Here is a 20705-nt window from a genome sequence, read left to right as displayed (position 1 = left end):
TCAGGAAACTCTGAAATAATGGCACAATTCAAAAAATAAGCATAAACAGATGTTGTCGGTTGGTCATGGTGTGTACACAACACTAAGGTTTCATTTACCGAATAGGCGTTGGTTATGTTAAAACTGTTTGCTTTCTTCATTTTCAATTTTATAGCTTCTGTCCACTGCATCCGTGACCCTAGTTTTTTTTTTTGTCACTGTAGTCATGTTAACCTTTTTATTCCTCCATAAAATATAAAGCGTTTTCTTTTGTCGGCTACCTCGACCGATGCCCTAAATGCAAGTCAATTACATTGAAATTGGTAATAACGACCGACCGTAAGATACACCCCTTGCTTGCAAACATAAAACTTCTTTTATGTTGTCTCTGTACGTTTTGTCACTGAACATCAAAGTAAGGTATAACAAACTTACGTAGCTATTCAGACAAAGCGCAACTGTTATGTTTTAGAATTGAAGAAGGTAATTAAAATTGTCCTTTCAACATAAGCCCGCAGATTATATCCCCTTGCACGACCATAAAAGGTCTTTTCCATTGGGTGAAACACAACGTAGACGGATACGTCAGAAACCCGGCGAACCTGGAGGGGTAAAAAATTCATACTCGGTCAAGTCTCTTTCATGCCGATTGTGCTCCCAGCATACTATCATAGACAAAAGGTCTATAAAACTACATGTACGTTTAAAAGATGTTTCGACGTTACATGGTATGTGGTGATTTTCACGTCGTAAGGGAGTTTTCCTTTTTCAAACTACACTCTTTAATAACCACTAATAGCAATGGTAGATTTAAAAACGCACTTTTACCGAAATTTACTGATTTTGAAAGTGAATCCAACACGGCCCCCATTTTCCATGTTAAGTGTATGAGAAAAACAGTGTTTAAAATTGACCTACACAATGATAGAGACGAGAAAAGAATGTCAAGTTTTGAGTGTACGTGTCCGAAAATCTTTCCCTCGAGTCGCGGGGGATTACGGAGAACTCTCCCAATAATAAAACACAAGGTTTTCAAATACCATGTTTACAAACTCAGAAGACCTGTAATAACGCGATATCTCGTTACATCTCCAATGAAATAAATTAACCAACACATGTAAGATTTCTTTTGTCCGTCGATGAACGACACAAGTTTTTTGTCTCCGACTGAAGAACACACAAGTTGCAAGTCAACTGAATATTGGCCTCTGCCTGCCACCAATCACAAAGACCAATCTACATATCGATGCGATGTGTCGATAGACGAGCGTGGGAAATTCTAAACACAGTTCAACTTTTGCACAGCTCAAACGTCAACCTGAAATAAACATTTATTCATAGAACCGCAGTGTTTGGCTTTTAGGAGTCATCAGGAGGTTTCGAGAACCACTTTTGTGATATAATTTTCAAGATTTGTTGATGAAACCTACTGTCCCGCAACGTATCCCACAGACGTGCCCAATATAGCGTAGTTACCTTTACCCGCCTTTGCGTTCAACGCAATCCCATTCGGACCTGACGATTTCCAGAATATACACGGTCTATTAGCGCCTGTCTATTTATACCTTTCCTGCTATATAGATGTTCCTTTTAGTAAGCTGCTCTCCCTTCCGCCCCGCCCCCTCCGAGTCTCTCTCCCCTCCAAGTCCGATTTTCTCATACTGATCGTCTTTTCGCTTGGATTTTTTCGCTATCTGCCACTCAAAAGAGACTTTCGCAGATTATCAAGGTCACCATGTGCGGACAATTTCAAGTTCCAAACATACATACGCACACTTCAAAAACATGGAATGGGAAACCTCACGTATCACTTGGAATTCTTACCATGCATCCATTGCCATTACTTCAAGTGGCAACAGAATGCCATGCACTCTGCGATGCCATCCCTGAGATGCTCGTGAGGAGCTCGACTTATACATGATTGCACACTGCCGCATGGCAATCAATTTTATCGCGGTCAGTTGAAACAGCAGATTACAGTTTTCCATTTCGACTTTTAAACAGTTTTTGTTGTTAATATGACACGTGGCAATGCTATACGTAATCGTGTATCATTAAACGTTGCGTATTGTTGATCAAAACCAACAGTGTAATATAAAAGCACATGTGGGTTTGTTCGAGGCCGGCCCACGACAAAAAGTTCGTCCTTTTCGGAACTAATTTCTCGCCCGTGGACGCGAGGTCTCGCGGTATATTAGGGTATTTCCCACGAGACTTTGCCATTTGGACATCATTTAATTTTCAATCAGATACATATACATCACACTGGGGTGACCTCAGCGCGCCCAAGGATACCATCCCATTCTCCCAGCATGTTCGTCAATTTGCCTAAATGCGAACCAGATTTGTCCTCGGCGTAAAGAATTCAGGTTCAACGTCATCCGATACATTGTGTTTTCAGGTCGCGCAATGGTGGAAGTCTTATGCTGTCTGGCTCTATAGGCTCATTTCCAAGGAAAGTTAGATAATTAGCTGGCAACCAAGTGCACGACAAAGTCACGGCCGCTTTATCAGCTGGACGCATGCGCCGGAAACCGATACCGTTGCAGTGACAAGGGGAGTTTCTCAAATTCGATACATTGTTTAGCTCAGCATAGAAACCGACACATCCTTGGCTGGTAAGTAGAGGCATTGTGTTCATATTCGGAAGAAATCTGCTCTATTTTCGTCAATTCAGAGTACGAGGCCACTTTTCATAAATTTACCAATCCCAAGAAGACCATGAGAAAAACTAAAAATAAGACTTCATGTCTCCGAGATCTAAAAATAGAATAAGTACAATATAACGCCTTAAGCTTAAACTCTATTTCACTGTTATAGAGCCAATCTGACTATTGAAAACTACACGAGATTTACAGTACGGCGTGTAGGTCAAAAGGTTAATAGGGCGGTCGCTATAGTAACTAATGGTATGTACGATGATATGCTTCAGTGTTGACCTATGCTAAGTGAGAGTTTAGTATAAGTTAGAATATGTGGAGAGAAGTGGCTATGCATTGTTTTCGAGTCTTGGTTTGTTTGTTTGTTTGTTTACTATTTGTTTCCCATTTCTATTGAGGCCTGCCATCCCTCCGTCGGTCTCTATCTTACGGCGCTACTGCGCAGATCACTAATAAAAACTTACCAAGTCCAAGTTTTCACCGAAAATAAAACCGCACAATATATTGTATACATCGTTAAGTAATTCCAATTGTGTATGTCTTTGTAACTAGCTTGTTGCTAGGGCACCAAAGTAGGTGTGCCATGTATCTTACGCCTGGTTGACCCTTCACTAACAAAGAGAAATTCAGAGTATGTATCAAAAACGTACATGACGTGAAACAGAACATGCCGCGCGCGGTAAGGTGTACACAGATTCAATAGGGATGTTCAACAGGCCGAGAAACTTGGCTACAATCCTTGGGGATAAAAAACATAATACGTGAAGGTTGTCCATTAGAGCGTGGTAGCGGAATTTGCATGCCCTTGATTCGAAGAATACGTGATCTGCTACGCTGTGGTCTATCGTGGAGTGACAAGAGGCAGAGAAGTCACATCCGGTGACGTCCCATAGGTGGCAGCATGCAATTATCACCCAATGCAATGTCACATAGTAACCGTCAAGGAAGCACATCACACGGGGAAGCTCGGACCTATATGCTGTAATCACGTGACCTGGTCGAGGTTTGATATACTGCCCGTGTTAAGTGGGACTGTGAGCGAACGGTGCAGTTGTTATCCGGCAAGCTTGTGATTTGCACTGGCTTCTTAGCCTATTTTTGTGACTCCTTCGCCTCTGACAATCGTTATACAAAAGAGTCACGTCGCTGTATGACATCGAATGATGACACGTAGGGTTGACAAATGGCAACATGCGTGATGGGTGCGCACAGTTGTGGTCTACGTCTACCCCGACGTGCTCAGTACAGTGGACATTAATCGATCGATGACGACGTCTGCCAACAGCTACGTTCAACTTGAGACAGCCGGGGTTTTAGTCGACCGATCGAGTTAATTGAATATAGTCATGGTTTAGTGCGAAGGTAAGCATCGCTGTGTACATCCCTATTGGGTATATCTGAGGACAAAAGGCCCATGCGGGCAATGTCAAAAAGATATTACTGAGACATCCGCGTGATCATAAAGACCTTTTACAGTTTGAACGTGTTCTTTGTGAGCGGAGTTCGGTGAATGCGGCCAGGGTGCTTGGTCAGGGTACACCGTGATGTTGCTAAATGCCACTGAAGCGAATCTTGTCGCCTGGCCGGTGTCGAGGTAGGGTGGTTCACAATGTGGAACACTTGAGGGGCTAATTTGATCGTCCTTCAAAATTTTTGAGGGAAAACAGAGAAGAATGGAAAAGAAAATATTCTTTGTAGTTAGGGTTACAAACTTTCCAAAATTTGCCGTCTCAAAGACGGCTGCGAATGAATGGTTTTATTATATTCTGCCAACCCGGTACCGCGATAGGATAGTCAAATGGAGTTATAATGTATCCCTGCTGTGTGTCAGTTTCTCTGCCGGGTTTTGAAATACAATGTAAAAAAACTTACAAGCCAGTTCTTTATGCTTTAAACACCTTCGTAGACTGGTTTACAAGAAGGGGTACTCGTGCGGGTGTATAGTTTCAGGCATGGGAGTAAACCTCTATTTTGCAAGCGCGCAAGAGTTTAACCAGGCGTCAGTAGGCAAGGTTTAAACTGCACGGTCCGTCTGAGAAACCATACAGATAGGCCAGAGCGCAGTTTACGAGAGTGCAACGTCAAAAACACTATGCCTTTTGTGAGAGTCTGGGTTGTGTCGCAGACAGCTACCTTATAGAGGTTGAATTAAGAACTGCACAGACATGTTGTTCAACTCTGGGGTTTGGACGTCTTCCTATAGGGCGTATGTCTTCATACGGTCAAAATTACCGCGTCTGTCTGATTTTGCGCAATCGTTATCCCAGTTTCCATGTTATCGACGCATCTTGGCAAACAACTTGGACCCATTGACAAAATAGTAATTAGCTCTGTAAACTTTGCTACCAGAGCTACCCGGTGGATTTCAAAAAAACACAGTGAATAACTCGCTTGCAGTAGAGTACACAAAAGCTCACAATGGACATAACGGTTGTAATGTAATTAGCAACAAAACGAGAGAGAGATTTTAGAAGCTATTTACATGTCCATAGACTTATACAATTGTCAAACCACTGTATTACGTTTGCTTGGAGAAGCTATAGCGCTCTGTATACATTTTCTTCTCTCTGTTATTTTCAGACTGCCATTTACCGATGGTCTGGCGTGAATTGTGTGCACACCCTCGCGTATGAATGCACATGCTGGTCGAGAAACCTGCTGATACGCCACGGCAGCGAAAGAAATATACCTGTGTGCCGAGGAAAATCCGAACAATCGGGATTTTTCAGAAACAGAATACACGCCTTGTTTGATGTTTGATGGAGCGCAGGATTTTTTTGTAAGTCGGAAGAGGATTATCCCGTGGAAACTCTAGACCGTGGTAGCTGACATCGCCTGCAGACACTGAGTAATATCCAGGATTCAAACGACTGTAAAGTCCGTCTGGGTAAGATCAAGAATCGCTGAGAACGTGATCCGAATACAGCTTTACACACCCCCGAACATCGTCCACTCGATAAGGCTTTGTGATAACAGTACCGCAGAGCCTGGTAGAACTCTCCCCGGCTTGGCAGACGATGAAATGTTGGTCCGTCTGCCAAGGTCAACCATGAAACGCACGCTGCTCGTTCTCAAGGTCATCTTCTTGTCTTTTTTGGTTCTTCTGTTGGTTTTCCGAGCCGAATTCGGCGACGAGCGTATATTCAACCAGGACCCTTCCGAAGACATACTGGTCGTTGAAACAGATGACAGGCGATTGGCAGATAAACACCACATGGACTTCGTGTACATCGACACCGAAGAGGCTATCCCGCACCAGTTATCGGTAAGTGTTCTGTGTCAAAATTTGCAACCAGTTTTATCTGTTTGGAGCACTGCAAGGGACATGCAACATATTTATTTGCCTGACGCATCTATAGTTAAATACAAGAATAGTCAATACCCGGCAAATTCACTGGGTAACTGGCGAGCATTAAGAATTACTCTTTTCACTCCTCACAAAAGACTGCTTTTTCGACTTTTTCCCTCATTTAAATCTCTCTCAGACTGGCACCCTTCAATCATAGAACCTCGAGAAAAGCAAGGGAGTGGTTCTGCCAATCACATTGAGTGCAAAATAGGAAACGAGAAAACGGGGCACGGTCGCTTGCAAGTTATAAATCGCAGCTTTTGCAAGCAAAGTCACAGCCTGTGAAAGCCGACGTTCACATGCAACCAGCTGACGGTGTATTCTGTTTTTCTGTTGTGTTCGTAAACAGCTCCTTGTTATGAATCAAACAGAGCAGTCTCAGCAGAGAGAGAAACAGGGGGTCGAGTAAAGTTTCTGTGTCGGAAGATTGTTTATACACATACAAGGTTCACTAATTGATGGGTAATAGATTTTGGTGTTTAGCGCATTAGTTTAGCTGATAAGAAATATCCCGCGTACAGTTGCAGTCGTGTGTTGACACTCCACTCAGTATTAAGGAATCTGTGTATCTTCCAAGCATATTCGATGAGACCTACAGAGACCACACTTGTTGCCAACAAAAGGCCTTGTGGAAAAAACAATCACATGGTTAGTGGGTCTGCTCTTGGTAGACTCGTTCCATTCAAAACACGAGCGCGTTTTCTTAATAAGATACCATTGGAACACGCTAACTGGCGAATGTCGTTGGGAAGTTGCCAATCAATTATTACCAACCACTGGCGGTCCGCTACCGAGCATGCGTGTATGTTGACACAAGAAAGTGGCGTAAACATTTGCTTGAAATAAACATTGACAACGCAGATTGGAAACTTTTAAATATTTACGCAAATCATAATATGTCAATCATACAATTGTCTGGTCAGGCCCTCAGGTAGGTCCATTACCGTGTCGAATCTTGTTACAACCCGATGATAGCATGATAATAGTGCTTATTGAGTGGTAGACTGGCTTCTGGAGAGTCTGGCCCATCAATTACTGTTTACGACAATTTGGCTGATGGGGAGGGCGTGGTGCGAGTGTCCGCTCATCACAGCAAATTCTCATGATGCGGTTGGGCAGACAAACCTTGAAAAGTGAACACGTGGGGTGACACCGTAATCTGTAGTACAACGCGAGGCTAACAGGGAAGGCATTTTCAATTATCAGCTGTGCTGTCTTATCTAAATTGCTGTGTAATATTTGTGTGGGGTGTCATCAGCCGCATGTTCCTGACAACAAGGTTCAAGTTCAAAATTTGAAAGACTCCGTTGACTAGCATGTCTGACTCTGACTACAAACTGACCAGCGGGCAATAAGAACACTTGTCACGTGGAGGAATCAATGATTCCTGTGGCCTGAGGATTCAACAAATTGTGATTTCTATTCCTCCTTGTCACAAGTGCTTTTACTCCCCGCTGGTCGGTTTGTTGTCAATTTTATTCTACACTTTTTGTAGTTTTATCCCTTCTTGAGAGGCGGTGCATGTCTGACTCCATCACTGGAAGATAACAATACACGTTATCACCTGCCTCCCCCCTCCCGCCCTGCAGGGGATAAAAGCAGGACCCGGAATTCTTTGGAACACCAAGAATAACACTGCAGGGTCGAGGTAAACTTGAAGGATGAAACGGTAGCATTGTTGACTTTATCGTGTTGAGTCTTCTGTGTCGACGATAAATGAGACTTAAATCAGCTAAAAGACCTGTGTAACTTAAGTAGAGATTTTTGTTCAGGTTTCCAGAAGTGCCTTTAAAATTATTGTATCCGACATCAGGATCAAGTTTTTGTTAGAGTTTCAGGAATAAAACAATATCAGTGCGAATAAAGAAAATTTATAAAAATAATATGGAAATATACAGTGAAAGATGGACCGATGACTATCGTGGCTTACAACCAATGTCACCTTCCATTAAACATATTCCATTTCAATTACTCATTCTTAAATAATTATTATTTCAGTTATTCATTATAATTCCAATTTTATCAAATGAATGGGCCCTCTATCCTGGTTAGAATACTAATTTTACGAAGCTATAACTGTCAACAAAGCCACAGTTTGTATTCATAAAAATGATAATTACATTTGTGCCCTGACCTAAATTCGTCCTGTGTTTTTAGGCTGGGACAGGAATCTCTGTTCAGTGTAATTTAGTCGTCAGCAGGTAGACGGAGCGTGCGCAGACTCTCTCGGGATTCGTAGAGTTCTGATTGGAGCATTGAGGTTGCCATGTACTAAATATTGCCGGGGGCGGAAAAAGCTAAAATCGGGGGAGGGGAGTGCTGGTAAATTGATAATCTATGTCTACCTTGCAGTCCGTTGGGGGTCGCGCAGGCGAAGTTATTTCCGCATGACAAATTTCAAGAAACAGAACAGTCTGTCTGGTAAGCGTTTAGAACTCGCATTGAGGTCGCAATTAAGAGCAGCGAGCCCTACAAATGAAGCGTGCTGAATGTCTTCATCGATACTTTTGCGCTACCGCGTTACATTCCAAGTAGGAACCATTGGGCAACGCATTTTCAGTTTTGTTTTCGAGCTGGACTAAATCTTTTAACAATCTCTATTGCTGAGAAACAAATCGATGTGAACTCTGAGAGACATTGGTTTTAAAACCATTGTTTACATCAATTTGTCGTCTTAGCTAATACACCATCAGCCGTATGAAATGCAGGTTCGCCCTACATTGCCCATGAGCGATCGGACCACACGGTGTTGTTGTGTTCGGTTTATGTAATCGACCTAAACAGTGACAGTGATGGTAGGAAGACCATTGTAGCTTATTTTCCAGTCAGACTTACTTAATAAGCCCCTGTCAATATTCGTCGTAATGCTCCTATCTCCCTACGAAAGCAGCGAGGAAGCCCTTGGACAGCCTAGTGATAATGCGCACGTTTTAGAAAGTGATAGATCACTTCATAGCTATTGAATATAGTCTTAATGGTTGGACATATTACTAACTTACAGTTTCTTAGTTGTGTTATTGATAACGCTGTGAAGGTAGAACGCGCCTCTGGGACAGATAATACGGACTCTGAAACTTTTACAATTCTTTTCTCAGGCTGATCTACCATTTGGAGGGGGGCTCATTTTGAAGCTCTTGGTGCGAAAAAAGAGTTCACCGTCTGTCTTTTTTTCGAAAATCTAACCCCCGATTTTTGATCTTGATTCTGAAAGAGCATGGTAGAAAGATTCCTTTTGAGGAAAAGTTTAATTCTTTCACTTCCGAGGCTTTATATACCTTAGACATGTTCATACTTTTCGGGGAAGCATTTTGATCATATATTGGTCTTTATCGAAAAGCCTCCATCAAATGTTCCCACACAGGCTGACATCAAATACCACAACTTAGTAGGTATACTTCAACACTTCCGTACCAAACAATCTCAACTGCCTCTGTAAGATTAGAAATACTTTCCGGTAGGTTTCCAGCGATTATTTTCCTCTGGACGAAACGACAGCCGAGCTATTTTACTGCGAGCTTAAAACTTTCCCTCGAGGACATTGTAATCCACATGTTAGTAGACCAACTGTCAATCATTGACTTTCCGTTCTCAGTTACAAGTTCATTTCAAGGTGACAGCGACCGTTCAAAATTAAACACACGGGGTAAAAGGCTTGAGAAATATACGAACACTTCGTTTCTGCATTACTCGGTCAAAGCTCCATTCTCTATAACTTTTGTTTTCCATTTGTCATGATAATAAGTTTTCTCGTATTATCCAACAAGCCGTTTCGAAGTGCTAGTTGTTCATGTGTGACTCTGGCTTTATGTGTATATTTTGCGTTTGGTAACTTTTACTCTATACGTGTCCACACCACAGGCACCGCCGTAGTCACGGTCTACAGGGCTTTTAATGTAGCACTAAAAGCGCTGTCGACTTCGGCAGTGACTGTGGTCCACAAAGCCTTAACAATGGCGTCTAGTGGCAATGTGAACAACAGAATTTTAGACCGAACTTGAAATCATTTTTCAACAATATTGTTCACAATGGGTTGAAGCGGTGTGTTCAAGTTGCAAGACCAATACTTTGTATTGCAACGGCATTCCTATCAAAGGCGAACGTTCTTGATTTCTATAAATATATGTTATCAAAGTTCCGGCTATTGTATCTTTAAGCATGCTTATTATGAGGTACTTTATTGGTTTGCGTCGAGACAAATTAAACAGTCGATGAATTTTAATGGATCAGGCGTGTTTTCAAAGTTAGGCGTGAAGGCGAAATTTGATATAAACATAGAATGTGAATGAATGAACGTAGACACGAACTTATCGTTGTCACATGCACGAGCCAAATTTGTTTACTTTAAGCTCAGTTAGGAACCATTGTTTTACACCCTAGTAGAGAACAATGTTTATCAGTAAATTAATTAGAGATGTAAATCATAGAAAATATCATTTTAGCCGCATTAGTTTTTAAACAAATTCAAGTCGCTTTGTCATTTGCGCTGACGCAACGGATAACGTGCCTGAAATGTCGTGAACGCTCCGCTTAAAATAAAATGTGTCTTGGGAACAGATATTCGGACTGTCAATCTTTTACAATATTCTTTTAGCCAACCACTTGTTGGGGCTCATTTTTAAGCATATGGAGTAAGTCAAGTTTCGCCAGCTTAGTTTTGTGAAAATTAGGAATTTTATTTTCGCCGGCCCATAGAGGTAACAGCTATTGTGGCCATTTTGAATTTCAAATATATTGGTAAATATTGAGTAATTAGTTTCTCCAGTACCAATTTTTGCAAATAGACCCCTTGTTTTTTATTCTTGATTTGAAAAGAGAATGTTTTAAAGTTTGCTACAGGAAATTTTGAGCAAAAGTTTGAGCGTTTCATTTGCCGAAGTGCGAACTACCTTAAAATTACATCCGCGACTTTGTACGGTGTTTTCTCAATTATATGATGCAAATAGTATTCTCTATGAATGACTTTGCCACACTTTCAGTCTATAATGTTTCTCTAGTTGAAAAAAGTTAACCCATGTTACACACAACAAATATCGTAGTCTTAGCTCATTATTTTAGGTGCTAAACGGGTACTCTTACATATAAAAATCGGATAAGAGCAGTAAGAGTGACCAATCTGGTGCATCACCGGTGCATGTTCATGTACTGGCCTCAATTCGTGCACTGTACCATGCAATTGTTTGAAAATGACAGGGTAAAAAACATCTCACAAAATTGTGTGGCAAGAGCTCCGTGTCACCGCAACCAACACATCAATTGCTGACAACGGTTCGGGGGAGTGTTACGTGTAATATCTTTCATCGCGTCGGGGGCTGATGTTTTGAAGGCTTGGTGGCGAAGCTTACTTGAGAAGCATTAAGCACTCGATTTTATTCACCAAGAGATTTGAACCAACGTCTGGAACTCACTGCCACCATTTCGGATTTTCTCAGGGGAAGTTAAATTCTTCAAGTGCACGATGCATTTTACAGCAAATGAAATTAGAAACACGTTCGAATTACGGCCCTGCGTTGTGTGTTACTGCTGCCGACCTCTGACCCTGTGTAGAGACTGAAGACATCAGCCATTGATGTTGGCGTGGATTGCAGCAAATTGTGGTCAACTTGAGAGTTACGAGGCAAGCGGTGGTGAAGAGCCCGCTAATTGATGAAATGCACGCATGGTGTCTCCGTAGACCTTCCTTGAGAACTAGCTCTGCGTTAAAGCATCCGGGCTTTTCTAACCGGGATTTTCTTTTCTCTTGACAAACGAGGTATACTGTTTGAATATTCGCAGAGCCTGAAAGCATATGGCTGGGTTTCAGACCACACATACCCTGAAACGAGGAAATTATATATTTGAAAATATTGTAATAATTTTCTACATATTCGACAATCTACCTGGTTATATCATACTGAGAAAACGATGTTGAACCCTCAACAGCGAAATATGTATTTTTGTGTCTTCTGTTTATTTTTGTTCCTACAAGAGCTAGTACAAGACTCATGGTCTTTATTTCACGCGAAATAACGGTTACCAATACCTACATCCTGGCAAGGCTACCAACGCAAGGCTGTCACGCGAAAAGTTCTCGGCACTGTTCCAAGAGAAGACATTTATGTAAATGGTGGTAGAGGTTAGAAAATGATCATAAGTTAGTGTTGAAAGAGCGATGATCAGGATTTGATTCCGATGTGAAAGTGCAGTCGGTGGACGTACCGTATAAATCACGAACGTAATTTACTCTTCAAGATATTGACTGCCCAGAGGGAAATTTATCGCCGCAGGTAAAAATCACGTACGCTGGCTGATGTGTTTATAAGAGGATGCTATTCATCTGTGAATACAGATAGAGGGGCAGAGGATGTGTCTCGTTTGTAGGTTCTGAGGAGGGAAGATGGTATGCATGTGCGTTGTTGTCTGAAGCGTCCATGCGTTGTAACATGGCATCTGAAATTGACAGTCCCGTTTATAACATTTCCGTGGATTTTGCCTGACTTAGGTTTCGAGGGAGATTCAGTGTAGTTTTGAACCGTGGCTATGAATCACATAAACATATGGCAGCTTTGCCTAATGATACAGCATTACTCTCAGTGAGAGAGGAATCAAGTATTTCATCCAGTTGGCGCGTTCCGAAGTAGAGACAGTCTCATTAGTTACCTAAGAGACATTCCCCTCATCAATTTTACAACAAGTTTTTAATAGTTTATTTTTAAATAGAATGAAAAGGCCCATTTTTTAATATAGGGTGACAACAATCGTTGCAGTGGCAATAGATTTACAACTCACACGAAATTTACGTAATACAAATCTATGTATGTATAAAGTTACACATCTCTGAAATAAACAAAAGTACCTCTCCTGCAACGCGAGTGAAATAAACACGAGACAACATTTAGCAGTCAGCTCATCTTTCAAGCAAGTTGTTAATCCCTTATCTCGTTATAGAGTACATTCATATTACGTCATCGTAATAATTAGGTTTACATAATGTGGAGTAGATGCTGTGTCTTGGAATATATAAAGCAATGTCAATTATTGGCGGAAATAGGAAGCCATTCACTTGGATAGTTCGATAAATAGTTTGTGTCTTTACAGTTTCATGTTTCGAACTTGGCACAATAATGTCATCATTGTGTAAGGGAAGATTGTGTCACTTGAATTGATGTTCAGTGTGTGAATTTATTTTTCCTGTACGAACTCAGTGTTGCAATCCACATTCACTCGGAAGTACTGTGGCCCGCACCGGGTTAGCCTATCTCGAGAGTAATGTAACATCTGTTATTGGACTATCGATGAAAATAGTGTTACCCTCAGATGAAAACCATGACCACATCATATGCCCAATTCGCATATTAGGAAAGAGGTTCTGGCATATTCAGAAATCAGAAATTATTGGACGAGAATTTGTTCCGTGAAATTTACAAAGCGGACTACAACTTACGAGGCCTACTTAATAAACATAACTTGGGGCCGTTTCAAACTTCTCAAAAGTAAACTATTACTATTGGGATTAATCCAAAGATATCGCTAGTTACTGTAACGCAGTGTGCATCAATATAGGACCACATGACTTGAAGGACCACGAGACTTGGCGACACATTTTACACTGTGAAATTCTTTCAATTTATTCCAGAGTACAGCTTTGACATCCTCTTGAATGAATACAGTGTCGTAGTTAAGTCGATCCATAGTGAAGTCTTGTTAAAAAATGTCACCGTTATGCCGGTTTGAACTTCGATCACTGCATGCCACTCTAGCCGTTCTCCACTTCAGCCAATTAAGTCAGCAATTACCAGACATTGTAGCATATGGCAAAGTGTGGCGATTAATGCTGTTAAACGAAAACAGTATGCAATCTTAATCGAGAATGCCGCTGTGTTGCGGACGGCGCAACGGAAAAGCAATAACATATATGAATGGCCGAGGGCTGTGACCTCGGAGGTGTCAACGTGGAAAACAACAAGTTTACCGCGTGTGTGTGTGTTTTATGATTGAAACCCCAGAAAAGTCTTAATTTAGCGTGAAAGATTTCGTGCTCTGAACTGCTGACTCTAAAAATCTACCAACCATATTGCAAGTGACAGGCGCTGAAAGCCGTCACGTCAAACAAGTAGAATGTCTATTATTATCCTTTAATGGAAGGGCCGTGGCACATATAGTATACCTTCACCACAATGCTGTGATCAGACAAGCCGGAATATCTGAGAAACGTGAAGAAAATCACATCGTAAGCTTTTATTCAGCCTCCATGAAACCAAGATGCGTTTATGCTGAACTGACTACTTATGATCACAATACATGAAATAGTTCAACAGAATATCTTATGTATGTTTATATCGCTGAAATGTTCATGTTTATGATGTTTATACAGTACATTACCATGGAGTACAGTATGGTACAGCTCAGTACAGCAAATCACAGCACAGTTGAGTTGAATCAAATAATTATAGCACAGTGTAACAGCAAAGTGACCGCAAAACTATAACTGATGTTGTTTTCATATATATATATATATATATATATATATATATATATATATATATATATATATATATATATATATATATATATTAACTATTTGAGTCTAAGCACTAGCAACCATATCTGAAGCGATTCAATCGCGTTGAATACCCTTTAAAAATTCAATGCAATAATGAATGTTTATATCATAGGGATTATCTCCACTGCTATGAACACATGTTTTATACCACAGTTACCACGTGGCCTAGATTAAACAAGTGAAATAACAATACGCAATACGCATATCAGCTTGACCAATGTCACAATATTTCCTCTCACCATTTGTTGTATTCAGCAATACTTGTTATTTCTCCACGAAAAATTTATAAATTATTTCAAATAAGGCCATACTTTGTATTCCTGCCTGGAAATGACTCATACGTTTGGCATTCTCCCCTTTATCAGTGTCTGTAACAAGTTTGCTGTTGGCATGGTGATATAACCCCCACGGAATTCACAACAAAACACTTCAGTATTCACCTCATATCCTGAGTTCAACTTTGTTCCCGTGCCCGCCTTACAGAGGTTACCGGCAAAATACCACGAATATTTTTCACGTCCCAATCTTTGAGTACGAAATTGAAGTGCACCCGAATTCTTGTGTCGTATAGGTATGCATAACCATGTCACAGGCCATACGGGCATCTTGTTTGTTGAATGTGCGATTTTTTTAACTTAACAGTAAGATAAAAGGGTAGACGTTGTTGTACTCATGAATGGGTGCACGTGGTGGCATATTCTAAAACAGGAGATTTAGGAGTTTGACCCTTTTACTGATATAATTTTTCCTACCAAAATTTTAGGCAATATTTTACCACTTTTTTGTGAACTTTTCTGTAAGTTTTATCATAATTTTGGACCAATTGGGTATCACATTTCATCGGCTACAGTTTTTACCAACATTTCGGCAAAAATCAGAAAAAAAGTGACTATGGTATGTTTTATAAAGGTGACAAAAATAGACTTTGGCGCTAAAAGGGTTAAAAAGGTCAAGGAGGCAATGAGGGACAGATGACTTAATTCTAGAACAGTTGATAAAGACCATACAAGTATGCATGTATAATCGGTAGAACAGGGGCAGAGTGGTGAACATTCGACCTGATAATCATTATAATGACACAGAAGCCATCTAAATCCACTCCATGTTTAGATACACTTTAATTTCCATGGCCTTTTTCAGAGCAAGGATCCAAGGAATATCCGTTATGTGTGTCTTCTTCTTGTGTGAAAGCATAGTGTCTGTGGTATTAAGTTCCATTATCGTTTACTTTGGTGCGTTTTTCTTTATCTTTGTTCGATTTGCGAAATAAAAGGTTTTAACTCAACGCCTGGTGCTTTCGGAGAGATACCTGTTTCAAAAAACCAGCACAACCTGAAATTTCCTCGAAACTTATACCATTTGAAGAAAGCTGCGGTGTTTTGCCGCGGTACATGTTGGACGAAGACGAGGGAAGGGGTGGCTGTCTGAGGTTTTGTGAAGGAGTACCACAGCAAATGCATTGATATATTTGAAAAGTGCCAGACGGTTCTTCAGGGCACAATACCCGAGAAGCCAAATGTCACAAGATCTCGTTTAAATTGTCGCTGCAACACTCCTGATATTAAAAGGCTATATTGCCTTTGGCACGTTCCTGGCCATTGAGACACGCTCTCTGTACACATGAGTGTTACGCGACTGAAGAGCCGACTATTTCACTCGCGATTATTTACAACCGCCCCTCTGACTGCTCCGAGCCACAGCAGAAAAAAAGCTACAAATCTCTGTTGGACCCACGAAATATATTATCCTGGAAGTTAGAGATCTGTGCGGTGTCGTTCTCGTTTAGTGTCCAATTACCAGGGCTTCTATGTTACGAAATCGACGGAAGACCCTTTGGTCATTGTGTTCGCGGCAAACCACGCCATGTCTCTAGGTGACGTTATTAGGCGTAATACGTACAGTTTGAAGTGTAGACTTGGAACGTCGTCAAACAAATTGCTTGCTGCGATCTTTTCGTCGAACAGAGTGACAGATAGTGCATTCTTTAAGCTTTAGAGAATGCAATAATATCTGATGTAATTTTTGTGTTTTTATAAACTTTTCTGCAAAAGGATATTTTCCAGAGACTGAGTGAATTTTCCAAGTATCTCCTCATTTCCCTATACGGACATTTCAGTCTGATATAAAATACTTTTTATGATAATACAATTGATTTTAGGCTACTGAACATTCTCTATCGCTATTAGATGATTATCAATTGATTTGGATAACTCAGACAAAGCTCATTATTACATTTCGCATAAATGAAGGCATTTATTCAGGAAATCGAGCATTAGATGTCAACATAGAGTACGGTCCTTACACCTGTTGAGGGACCATGCACAGAGGTAACGGTTGTAGCCTGGAAGAGTACACTGATAATACCTGTGGGCAAGAAGGCGGTTAACAATCATTCATATGATGCTAGCAAGCGCCAAAGGTTCGACCTCCCCGGAGTGCAACATGTGATGTCATTTTTCGTATGGTCTGATGATGATCTAAGACAAGCAAAGGGAAACGGTATTCAGTACGTTGACCGGGTAACGAGGAATTAAATAGGCCGTCAGCTGTTCGTCAAAGTACCACAGCTGTTATACTGCGGGGGGGAGGGGGGCTTGCGATTGCCGCAAGTGTTTCAAAAGAGGCTAATAAGTGGGCTTGTCAAGTTAATCAAATATTAACGAGCTATGAACAGAGGGAAACGTTCGAATATTCTTCGTGAAATCGTAGACTTGCGGCAGTTGTCCAGTCTAAGGCGAAATTAATAAAGATCGTGATCAACTATGCGTATCTATACAGTGTATAAACATTCAACTCACACTCCACGTCTGACGAGACTGTGAACGAAAGCGTATCGCGAAATAATAAACTAAGACCGATTATATTTCTACTATACTAGCCGCATATTTTTCGATGAATGGGATCTATACAGGGGTCAAATGGAAACGATAAGGTTATATGTGTAAATTTCATTGAAAGACAGTTCGACAAAAGGAGTTTGATTTCATCACACTCTCCTTGTCTGTGATTTCATGAACCGACCAGAGCACATCTCAAGTAGCCTGGGGCACGGTTACTGTACCCCAAAGAGCAACCGTTTGGAATACCTATGTCAGTGTATTTTGAAGTAAGCCATGAAGGAAGAATGCGCCATTCTCTGTCAGTTTTAATCTTGATACGTCGTATGCCAGCAAAATTAACTTGCTTTCGTAAGTTCGGAATGTATTACCACCAATTGAGTTTTATGAAGGTTTTAACCTCTAGTGGAACGGCACTGTAGGAGTTAAATAAATCTGTGAAATGGACTACAAACACATTTATGTGTTCATTACAGCACCATGCTACGCGTTTGTCGATCTTCGTCTTCCGAGGGAGTACAATTTTCCATGTAGGTAGCGTTTGGTTTCACACATACAACCCATACATAAGGGAGCGAATGGCTTTTAACTCGACTGCACAGCCTCGAGACGGAGCGGTCAGGAGACCCAACTCGGACCTGTTTACAGCATTTCATGAACATGTAGACTTTGATATGACCGGAGTATGTTGGCTTCGCTAACACAGCAAAGCGCCTATACAAGATATACACAGTAGTTTCACGTACATGGCTTCTTCGGGTTAAAAATCACACCACGGGCACTGACGCCTTCCTGGAGTAGTCGCCAAGTAGACGGCGCTTAAATCTCAAGTCAACCGAAAAATTAAAGTACCCTTCCTATGACACACTTTTTGGCTGTCGTGTCACCCTACATTGACCCTACATACACTACATAATACCTACTTCTCATTCTTGTGCCAGTGACCGAAAAAAGTTGGTTCCATTCAACTGAAAAGACACAAAGAAACACTTTATTTTCATCGTTTGTGACCTTTTTAACACAAGTACTTTCGCAGCAACGAATAGTATGTCTGTGAAAAGGAATAATTACGTTAAATTGAGCAATTGGACGCGATACCTTTTACCGTCTTTTAAAACCCTTTGTGAACCATTCACGCAACATTTCTGACATTATTCTGATTTGCGTTCAACTGAGAAACTATCTCTTGTACCACCAGTCTCCTGTCTGTGATTGTAGAAAATATTTATCCACGATAGAGACTCTTAAATCGCCGACCGGATTCGAGATAAAGTGTTCCATCTCTTGAAACCCAAGCCGGAATGAATTCAGTAGCATAACAAAGTGGCTACTATAATTTACCTGGCCCAGAAAACCACACACTAAAAGGGGTCCACATTCCAGTATATCGAACCCATACTATTACATTTCAAGGAACAATTGGTCTTGTATCAGACAATTAAGCTCGACAGGAGAGGTTTTGTTGATACACAGTATTCTCGTTCAGACCCAGACGGTGGACCGACGTTTTGTTTGTTTATTCAGTCACCTGTCGTCGAAAATATTTCTGCCTGAGGTGTTATTGTATTGTTCATATATTGTACGTCACAGAAATCACAGGCTCTGTCTCGTCGGGTCTCACAGACAGCAATGATAGCCGCCAGCTATATTAGTTAGTCAACAAGCTTCGTTTAATCTGCACTTCCCTCGGGTAGTCTTCAGGTCGAGGCAACAAACTATGTGAATCGGACAATGGTCGAAAGTGCATGTAAATAAAATTTACATATATACTAATAAATTATACTTGATTGTTTAACACGCTACACACAACCACAGACACAGATACACACATACAGACAGACATATATACATATACACACATGTACACACACAGACACACACATATATATATATATACTTATTATATACATATATATATATATATATATATATATATATATTTATATATATAATAAGCTTATAACTTAACATTGTCATTAATTTTTAATTTTACACAATATGTGCAGATAAATATGCATAAACTTTTAATGTAGGCTAAATGTTGTGTATTGATGTTCGTGCGATGAAACAATTTATTTCTTGGAATTCGGGAATCGACCCTGTCCTTCAGAGAGTGGATGCAAAGATAACATCTGTTGAACATTGCACCGATCTGACTGTAGTCCTTCACAGCTGTGTTGGCTGGCGAAGGTTCGATTACCATCTCCAAATCCTTATGATTTCGATCACATGACACGTGTACATTTCTTAGGATGTCTATCAATCGTCAGTCGTCTATGGGTCTGAGGTCTGTCGTTCGTCATGGCCAAGATTTGTATGTAATAATGATAACCTTTATTTTGTGTCATTGATAACACTTAGGATAAAGAGAGGGGTGGTGGCCATTCTTGTGAAGGCTATTGAGATCACAAGTTAGATAATGCAACAAGGCTGGAGAAGTAATTTAACCACTAAGCGACTATATGGGGTGTAAATAAACGACAACATTTATATGGGAAAGAAGAAAACGATTATTTGCATGGAAGTGGTAATTTGTCGAAGTTAGGCGTGTTTATCCACATAAAATTTTATGGAAGAGTCGTATCGTGTAATTTACGGCCATTCATTAGAAGCTAACAAACAACGCAGCTTATATTATAGTGGTATCATATTGAGTAACAAAACGTCTGTATCACCGGTACACAATGTGTGTGTAAAATGAAGCTGTTTAGCGTCAGTCTTACATCATGAAAGCGTTTTAAATAGCATCAGAAAAGAGAGAAAGCTAGAGGGCTTCAAATGGTCATTTATTTTAATACCAGAATTATATAACCATTGCGAACGCAAATTATATCTCACCAGACGGAAACCAGTCTCATTTAAGCTTAAATGAACATTTGAAATAGGCGACGTTGGTTGATGGTCAGCAATGTTACGCACAGTGCACTATGGGAAAACCATTGTCATGCAGTTCTTCATCTTCTGACATAGTTTTGCCTACTTCTTTTTCATATGACAAGTTATTGTTGGCCGAAGATGATGAATTGTTCAGTCTCCAAAAACTGACTTGCAGCAATCGTTGTAAAATAGAGACTGTCCAGAATTGCAATTTCTAGTGTGTACCTAAACTTGTGTCGAATGGAAGATAAGTTCTGACGCCCAGTATATCATAATGTTCTACCAGCCGGACATCATAAATGTGACCGAAATAATAACACATGACTACCAATTCGAGCCTGCATTTTTTCATATCTCTGTACTTATCTGTTCAATGTCTCTCATATTTATGAGCGATTAAATCTAAATGCTAATCGACCAACCTGATAAAACTGTAATAAAAACGATACCATAATCTCTGTGAC

General features: G+C 40.6%; 1 protein-coding gene across 5 annotated transcripts in view; it reads left to right on the top strand.

Moving 5' to 3' along the window:
* LOC139142724 (probable methyltransferase-like protein 24) overlaps positions 1–20705 on the top strand; it is a 40504-nt gene that overhangs the window by 2327 nt on the left and 17472 nt on the right. The window contains exons 2-3 of one of the 5 annotated variants that reach the window (XM_070712827.1): positions 2381–2597; positions 5220–5904. In XM_070712827.1, coding sequence (XP_070568928.1) covers positions 5662–5904 — 243 coding nt within the window. In that variant the 5' untranslated portion in view covers positions 2381–2597; positions 5220–5661. Of the gene's footprint in view, positions 1–2244; positions 2598–3318; positions 4002–4213; positions 4234–5219; positions 5905–20705 lie in introns of those variants that run through there. The other 4 variants (XM_070712826.1, XM_070712830.1, XM_070712829.1 and 1 more) reach the window with 4 other exon arrangements.

Source organism: Ptychodera flava, chromosome 10 (genome assembly GCF_041260155.1).
Source record: "Ptychodera flava strain L36383 chromosome 10, AS_Pfla_20210202, whole genome shotgun sequence".
Taxonomy (NCBI): Eukaryota; Metazoa; Hemichordata; class Enteropneusta; family Ptychoderidae; genus Ptychodera; species Ptychodera flava.
The sequence above is the reverse complement of the archived record's forward strand: the minus strand, read 5'-3'. Positions and strand labels throughout refer to the sequence as shown.